The sequence below is a fragment of the Polyergus mexicanus genome, unplaced genomic scaffold (assembly GCF_030449975.1).
Source record: "Polyergus mexicanus isolate NDT 795.1 unplaced genomic scaffold, iyPolMexi1.0 SCAF_2, whole genome shotgun sequence".
In the NCBI taxonomy this organism is placed as follows: domain Eukaryota; kingdom Metazoa; phylum Arthropoda; class Insecta; order Hymenoptera; family Formicidae; genus Polyergus; species Polyergus mexicanus.
This window is the reverse complement of record NW_027223322.1, coordinates 3,392,549-3,400,145: the sequence shown is the minus strand read 5'-3', so window position 1 is coordinate 3,400,145 and position 7,597 is coordinate 3,392,549. Positions and strand designations below refer to the sequence as shown.

Genomic DNA, 7,597 nt, shown 5'->3' with positions numbered 1-7,597 from the left:
CATAAAAAGAAGAAATAATATAATGAGAATGACATTTTAGTTGCAAAGGCAAATATCATATAGTGATATAAAAGATTCTATCTGACCTTCTTCTCGAAAAATGGATAGTAATAATCGTTTTTTTCATATACAAGATTAAAATTTAATTAAATATTAGATTTTAAATTATTAATAATTCTGTAAATTTTATTAATTTAATAAAGAAATAAAAAATATTATTAAGTTAAAAAATTAATACAAATGAAACTATATGTAAATATGAAATTGAGAACAAGTGCAATTAAAAACGGATATATGTGCGCGTGCATGTGTAAAAATCGAAAGGAATGAAATTTGTAACAATTTAGAACACTTATTAATTTATTGTATATATATATATATATATGTGTGTGTGTGTGTGTGTGTGTGTGTGTGTGTAGAAAATTCATACATACTCGCATAATATATACAATAATTACAAAAGTTACCTTTTATGATGTACAATCAACTTTACAATCATACGGTTTTTTACTGTTGTATGTAAAATCTTTTTCAATCGCGGATGATTCTTGAGTTCCCATCTTTTGTAAGTACAAATGTCTGCTCAATTGCTTTTGTAGCTTATACTCCCTGGATTCTTTTAACTTTCGGTTTGGCACATGCTGTAATGCTTTCTCCCAATTTCCTGTATATCTTAAATCCAATAATATATTTATCATGTGATTGATTGAAAATCTTTTAGATGAACTAGGACCCCAGTCTATATATCTTTCTAATGGCAATTTGCCCATGCGAATATCATCCTTCTTGGCTTTTGCCAAAGATAAAGGTTCTGAATTAGTCTACAAATTGACAAAAAAATTTTCTTAACAAAAGACATGTATGTAATATATAATTATATTAGAAAAAAATTTTATATCCATTTACCGTGTCTATCATTGCACCTATGATATATACAGTGTCAGGATCATATTCAGTTATATCAGTTTTACAATGTGGAGTAAGATACAATAACTGATCCTTCCGAAACAAATCTAAGTAAGATTGTGATGTCACAATTGCTGGAAAATCATCATTCAATAAAGTAGGAATGTTGCGCTGAAAATATTCCATAAGCAATCCATCTTTGTTCAAATTACAATAATAAAGACACATAGGATCGACATGAGCACGATTGTTAGCAAAAGACAGAGTTAGCTGCTTAGCACAATTGTGGATTTGATGAAAGTTCATATAGTTCTCATAGCTGCAATCAAACACAACTTTTGGTGCAAACATTATGGCTTGCATTAATTTAGCATTGTAATAATGATTCATAGTTGTTGGATTTATACGCAGAAACATTGAATTATCTGTGAGTCCATATTTTATTTTGCCAGTATCCTTTGTCTGCTGAGCTTCTGCTTCTGCTTTGTCAGCAAGCCATTTAGCCTTCTTCAACTCCTTTTTCATTTTCTTATTTTTTTGGTGAGTTTCATTGCACCACAAATAGTAAAGATATTTTCTGTACAACATTAAAAAAAGAAATCATCTTAATTGAGATATTAATCAAAAAAATTAGTTAAAATTGCAAAGATATTTTTTAATATAAGAAAAGAAGATATATAAGGTACTTACTTTCTTTGCCTCTTGCTCGGTAGTTTTAACAACAGCAACCAAGCATCTGAATTAAGTTTCTCAGGAACTTTCTCGTTATCGTGTCGCATTACATCTATCTCTAACTCTAATATTTGATAACGTTTTATGTCTTCGGGATTAGAGAGAAACTCATCAAGCTTCTGCTGCACATCACTTTTCATTACACTTGTCTCATCGGTCTTCTCGTTGTTCGCGATCTGACAATAAACCCGTTTGTACACTGTATTATTCCAAATACGAGAGCTCGCATAGCAATCGATCACAGGTGATAAAATACTTTCGTGGCTTGATTCTTGCGTCAAAAGTTTCCTATGAATCTTCATCGAAACAATCAGACATCTCCTAAAATGATTATACATTGTACAAGTATAACTTTTCGAAACAACTGCTATTATCTTCCTCTTTGTTCCTTTTGATTTCCGTCTGTTCGACAAAGTACATACAACATTGATAATTTTAAAAGATTGGATTTTTTATTTCATTTCCAGTCAGTTAAAATTCGGATTTTCTCTACGTGTTGTCATTCTAGTCTAAATGTTTTATGATTGTAAGTACATATTGGTATACTAAATTAAATGTTTATTAGTAATATTCTTTACTAGATTTTCGTTCTTTATAGTACTTAGTATATACTATGTTTCCGAATTTCTGGGTAATGTTAAAAACTGCGAATATATATATACCATCTTTGAATATATATTTCTAATCTGTGCTAACATAACTGAACATAACCAACAGATATATATCCCTACGCCCTCTATGGGTGCGTTCAGGAGACACAACCGTTGGATAGCAATCGAATGTGGTTGGTTCTTACTTTTAGAACCAACAAATCAACGTCGAGTGTTGACAAGACGATGCTCAACAGTTGTGTTTCTAGAACGCGCCAATTGTCCACAGAGGGCGTATCGTTTTAAAGGATCACCTAAAACCGAGCCATGGCTACGGTCGGAAGAGATGCTTCGAAACGTTTGTTTGACCAATCAGGACAAAGACAATAAAGATTTCTTTATTCTAATTGGTTAATGCAATACTTTGAAGCATCTCTAGCGTCTTCTCGACCCATGACGTCTCTCAAGCTTCTCTCTGGTAACACGATGCAATCTTTCATATTTTTTAATAATTTACTACTAAATCATGCGAGCTAATAAATTGCTAAAAACGTTTAGAGTTGTGTTCGAAAATCTACTCATCGGATAGAGAAGCATATTAATTAATGACAATGAAATCTTTGCTCCTCTTGTTCTGATTGATCAATTAAATGCTATTCTGATGGTCTGATGTCCGATAATATTAACTTCTTCGAATGTAACCATGTTGTATAATGCACATTCCTAATAAAAATACGAATAGATTTTAGATTTTAGTTCATTTATGCGAATCATAGATATCAGATGATAGCGCAACAATCTAAGAAAAAAATGCGGCTGTCTCTTTCTGTCTTTTTCAGATTCTTTATAATTTGAAAAATCTTTCAGGATGATTATTCTGATGTAATTTCAGTCTAAATAAATTTGTGAAGATTGGGGCAGACATAATGCATTCGAAAACGTAATCTAATCATGGAGTATTTAGGTGAAATAATCGCCCTTGGAATTGATACCGTCGTATTCGCTATTTGTTTGAAACAATATATCCACTACAAGAATTCAATTACGGCGGTTAAGGTAGACAAAATCATCCAATCGAAAATTTTGAAATATATTACAATTTAAAATGGGATATCCTAAAACATATATAATATTTAAAATAGCTTGGAAGGTAGAAAATGCATATGTATATTTTACAGAGTGTTGAACTGCATGACATTGGATCAGATCTGAAAAATCTAATAGATAACAGTCCGAATAACAAAATAGATTATATTGCCATCAAAGGAATCGTGAAACCATTAGGAGAATCATTGCAAAGTATCAATAAAAAAGATGTCACTGGAGTTATACAGAAGTTTAGAGTTAGTGAACATGTTATTGCTAGAACATCGACTGGTTTCTGGTAAGACAACACATGCATTTATAAACAATCCTAATGATATGTAAATATCAATAATCTTCTTGACTCACTATTATACTTTCTTAATTGATTAAATTGATTGATTGTAATACCATAGGTCTGCTCATGAACGAATAATTCAAAAAGTATATCGTGTGGTACCATTTGTTTTACAAAGGGGATGGTATTCAGTGGAAATTATAGATCCGTTATCCGCTGATATCTTAGATTTGGATATAATTTCTGATAATTTTGAACCTAGTGTACCTACATTTGTGGATCTTGTATGGGGATTTTTTACAGGTAATTGTGCAATAAGATGGGCTGGGATTACTTATTTTTTATAGATATTGAATTAGATATTTATGTATGTTTTATAGAAAATTCAAGTTTCATAACTTAATTTATAATATTATTATTTATTAGGAGTGCGTCAACGTGGCATACAATCTACGGAAAAAATGTTGCGTGACAATTCAATTATTACAGCAATAGGTGAGCTCTCGAGGTCACAAATTAAATCTGACATAAATCTTATATTGCAATCTCCGTTAAATGGGTCTCCTTTTTATATAACAAGCATGTCAATCACCACTTTAATAAGGAATTTGGATGATCGTAAGAAGCTATACAGGTATTTATAAAATTCAACAAAAAATAATTATGATATTATGTATTACATAATTAAATTTGTATTAAACACATAATTTTCTGAAATCTAGGATATTTTGTGTAATAAGTGGTGCAATCGGATTAGTTCTCGGAGGAATCATGGCAAGACGTTACTGGAAGAATAAACAGGAGCAAAGATTGATGGACCAGTTACGACAGACGCTTGAAACGTCTCGTCAAGAAAGACGTCAAAGAGTCAGAGATAGGGATCTCAGAGAGGATCAGATATGCGTGGTTTGCAATACAAATGCTCGCGAAATTATTTTACTGCCTTGTGGTCATGTATGCATATGTGAAGATTGTGCAGCTAGCATCAACAATAACTGCCCTATTTGTAGAACAGAGATTACCCAAAGAGCAGCAGCGTATATAGTATGAGTTTTATTTTAATATGTATAATTTTTATAAAATGAGTACTTCTATTGTATTACAAAAGAAAAAAAAGAAATATATATATAATATAAAACTAATGAGTGATAAAATCAAAATGCTACTGCTCTATTTAATTCAGATTATAATATTTTTACATAGATGTGTATATATATATATATATATATATATATGTATGTATGTATGTATATGTAGTTTTATTATTCATAGATAAAAATTTAACTTTTATATGTGCATTAATTTTAATCAATATGCAGTATTTAATACGCAATGTTCATACATATGAAAAGAGTGTTTATCACAAAAAAATATATTATTTTTATCCGCATCAATCTTAAGATTATGTATATGTATATATATAACAATCCTTTGTTTCATAACTTATTATTTGATAATTTATTATTACCTCAAATGTATCAATAATAAAATATTTTTTTCATCAATAAGTGCAGTAAAAGAGAAATAAAAGAAATATTTTCTGTAAAAATATATATTGTATATAGCCTGTGCTATATATTTAGATACATGAAAACCTTAAAAATCTATATTTTGCTGTTCATTTCTCTTATTTATGTTCAAATCCATTATCTTCTTAGCTTTATTAGATTTACCAATACCAAGTTTTGGCAGCCCTCTATTCAAACCTTCCAATAAAACGCAAGCTTTACATATTTCTTGACTTGAAACAAATCCACATCGAGTACAATTCCTTCTTTCTGGCATCTTTACATTATTGTTCACTTGCAACTGCTCGCCTAATATGTAACAAATAGAATATAGAAATGTTTTAATATTACAATAAAATATAATAAGAAATTCTTACCTGAATGTATTATGTCTATAATGGATGAAGATCTCATTTTCTCCAAATCCTTTAGAAAAGCCCGTGCATAACCTCTATAAGCATTTGGAGCATATATACATTCTGTAGAGAAATATACTAAATGCTTAAAATATGCATACATGACAATTTCTTTTTCATATGCATATTTCAGTGGCTTACAACGCATGATGGAATCTGCACCTGTCTATATTAACATATTTGCATATCAGTCTTTGATTTATGAAGATTTCGCTATTGCATATATGCGCAATGGTATATTCTTACAGTGATTACAGATGTACATCTCTGCAGTCGAGCAATATCCCCTCTTAAAACATTCATTAACACCGTTTCAGCAATATCATCTGCATTATGACCAGTCACAATACAATCTACCCCCAAAATTGCAGCACCTCTGTCCAATGCTTGTCTCCGAAAAACACCACAAAATGTACAATTGTTTTTACGGCCAATCTAAAATACAATTATGTATTCTATCACAATGTTCAACTAGAACTTTTGAATGTATAGAAGTTATTAAATGTATTGTACTTCTGCAACTATAGAATCCATTGTCCATCCATATAATTCTTTGTATGATAAAATTTTAAGTGGAATGCCATAATCATCTCTATTCTGTGCAACAGTTTTCAAACTATCGTCCCTATATCCTAGATAATAATACATTTTATATAAAATATGTATTATGAAAAAATTTAAATATATATATATATATTTCTTTTTATGCTATATACCAGCAATTCCTTCATCAATGGATAAAAGAAATAAATCTAATCCATATTTGTGCCTTTCATTTAAAGTTTTTAAAACATATGCAAGTACAGTGGAATCTTTTCCACCTGATGCTCCAATGGCGACTTTATTACCAGGCTTGAATAGTTTACCATTGACAATTGTATCATGAATCTCAGTCTCAAATGCTAAGAAGAAACAATCTTTGCATAATGTACTGCCAGTTTTTGGCCTCTAAAAAAGACACATTTGTTTTTAATCACATTTAATAATAACAATTTATTATATAAATTTTTTCAAGTAGCAAAATTTTGTGGAAATAATTTTTACCTTTAAAATAGCATCTCTCCCACATTTTGTGGAACAAGAGACAGGCATCTTGGTTGCCTTATTTCTCAAGATACAGTTATCGATAATAAATTATAAATTCTTGTTACATATCAATTTATTTATGAGTAACAAAGCAAGATTATATATAAAAATGTCTTAATATATTTCCTCGTTAACGTATGATTGAGGTTATATATCCACGTTGCATACAACACTCGACGAAAGAAAAAAATCGTGCCTATCGCACAACACACATAATATTCGTATCCAATGAAATTTTCACTCAAGTTTGATTTTCCTCGAAACAACAATTGTGCGATTAATAATGCAGTGTTTTTTTTTAATCACTTGAGGAAAAAAACACGAGAAAGGGACACACGATTTAGTCCTCCGGTTTCTCGGGTGGCGGTCCGCAAGGCTGCAGCATCTTCTCCATAAGATTGAATCTGACTCGTGCTTTGGCTTCGTTCTCGGCAATCGCGAAGAAGTTGAGTAGATCGTAATGACCCATGTACGAACTGCAAGAATCCCGGTGCTGATTCACCAGCCATTCGAACTTGGTCGTATCCGCATGTCCTGTGCCGATATACTTGGACTGCAGATGCTCCAATTGACTGTGAATATTATAGCGTTCGCCCATCTTCCCGAGCTAAGCTTTCTCGCGATCTGGTTCCTCCTTGGTTAAATTAACGATTACGTTTGTATTTTTCTTACACAATTGTTTGCTCGTAAAAAATTTATGTTATAGGTTATGTTTATCCGCGAAAAGAATAAACTCGCGGAGAAATATTTCGCGCATGCGCAGTAGCGTAAGGATCATATCGATAAGTAGCGTACATATATCCATACATACCTATCGTTTGAAAAAAAAAGTAGTAAATATGGGAACAAATAATATTATAAAAGTCTCCACTGATTGAATAATTTACCGATAATTGTAAAGCGTTCCGATCGACTCTCAAAATTTTGAATCATTTGTTTGATCAATTAAGACAAAAGGAGCAATTTTATTTGTTTTGA

The 7,597-nt window shown here is 30.9% G+C and overlaps 4 protein-coding genes across 5 annotated transcripts; 1 reads left to right on the top strand and 3 right to left on the bottom strand.

Annotated features, from left to right (window-relative positions):
- Positions 1–93: 93 nt before the first annotated feature.
- LOC138944418 (mitochondrial ribonuclease P protein 1 homolog) lies at positions 94–2,343 on the bottom strand. The gene is made up of 3 exons (XM_070315309.1): positions 1,597–2,343; positions 907–1,483; positions 94–821 (listed from the first exon to the last, which is right to left on the bottom strand). The coding sequence occupies exons 1-3, from the start codon at positions 1,974–1,976 to the stop codon at positions 471–473; spliced, it is 1,308 nt and encodes a 435-aa protein (XP_070171410.1). The 5' UTR covers positions 1,977–2,343; the 3' UTR covers positions 94–470.
- A 227-nt stretch (positions 2,344–2,570) lies between these two features.
- Mul1 (mitochondrial E3 ubiquitin protein ligase 1) lies at positions 2,571–4,917 on the top strand. Of its 2 annotated transcripts, none has more exons than XM_070315345.1 (6): positions 2,571–2,706; positions 3,096–3,284; positions 3,407–3,612; positions 3,728–3,912; positions 4,036–4,243; positions 4,332–4,917. In XM_070315345.1, the coding sequence occupies exons 2-6, from the start codon at positions 3,180–3,182 to the stop codon at positions 4,657–4,659; spliced, it is 1,032 nt and encodes a 343-aa protein (XP_070171446.1). In that variant the 5' UTR covers positions 2,571–2,706; positions 3,096–3,179; the 3' UTR covers positions 4,660–4,917. The 2 variants fall into 2 exon arrangements, with proteins under 2 accessions (XP_070171446.1, XP_070171449.1); XM_070315348.1 differs by lacking the exon at positions 2,571–2,706 and adding an exon at positions 2,725–2,925.
- A 113-nt stretch (positions 4,918–5,030) lies between these two features.
- On the bottom strand, positions 5,031–6,662 carry Ctu1 (Cytosolic thiouridylase subunit 1). Its single transcript, XM_070315351.1, has 6 exons — positions 6,578–6,662; positions 6,250–6,481; positions 6,047–6,165; positions 5,780–5,968; positions 5,495–5,699; positions 5,031–5,426 (listed from the first exon to the last, which is right to left on the bottom strand). Exons 1-6 carry the CDS (start codon positions 6,623–6,625, stop codon positions 5,206–5,208), a joined length of 1,014 nt encoding a protein of 337 aa, XP_070171452.1. The 5' UTR covers positions 6,626–6,662; the 3' UTR covers positions 5,031–5,205.
- A 297-nt stretch (positions 6,663–6,959) lies between these two features.
- On the bottom strand, positions 6,960–7,398 carry Sf3b5 (splicing factor 3B subunit 5). The gene has a single exon (XM_070315353.1). It carries the CDS (start codon positions 7,215–7,217, stop codon positions 6,960–6,962), a length of 258 nt encoding a protein of 85 aa, XP_070171454.1. The 5' UTR covers positions 7,218–7,398.
- Between the last annotated feature and the right edge of the window lie 199 nt (positions 7,399–7,597).

Excerpts from the sequence above, each read along its gene's own strand:
- LOC138944418 (XM_070315309.1), bottom strand. The coding sequence starts at position 1,976 with ATGTATAATCATTTTAGGAGATGTCTGATTGTTTCGATGAAGATTCAT. Across the intron at positions 1,484-1,596 it reads CCGAGCAAGAGGCAAAGAAA|AAAATATCTTTACTATTTGT; the intron begins GTAAGTACCTTA and ends AATGTTGTACAG. Across the intron at positions 822-906 it reads TAGGTGCAATGATAGACACG|ACTAATTCAGAACCTTTATC; the intron begins GTAAATGGATAT and ends GTCAATTTGTAG.
- Mul1 (XM_070315345.1), top strand. The coding sequence starts at position 3,180 with ATGGAGTATTTAGGTGAAATAATCGCCCTTGGAATTGATACCGTCGTA. Across the intron at positions 3,285-3,406 it reads ATTCAATTACGGCGGTTAAG|AGTGTTGAACTGCATGACAT; the intron begins GTAGACAAAATC and ends TATATTTTACAG. Across the intron at positions 3,613-3,727 it reads AGAACATCGACTGGTTTCTG|GTCTGCTCATGAACGAATAA; the intron begins GTAAGACAACAC and ends GTAATACCATAG.
- Ctu1 (XM_070315351.1), bottom strand. The coding sequence starts at position 6,625 with ATGCCTGTCTCTTGTTCCACAAAATGTGGGAGAGATGCTATTTTAAAG. Across the intron at positions 6,482-6,577 it reads GGAGAGATGCTATTTTAAAG|AGGCCAAAAACTGGCAGTAC; the intron begins GTAAAAATTATT and ends TGTCTTTTTTAG. Across the intron at positions 5,427-5,494 it reads TATAGACATAATACATTCAG|GCGAGCAGTTGCAAGTGAAC; the intron begins GTAAGAATTTCT and ends GTTACATATTAG.
- Sf3b5 (XM_070315353.1), bottom strand. The coding sequence starts at position 7,217 with ATGGGCGAACGCTATAATATTCACAGTCAATTGGAGCATCTGCAGTCC.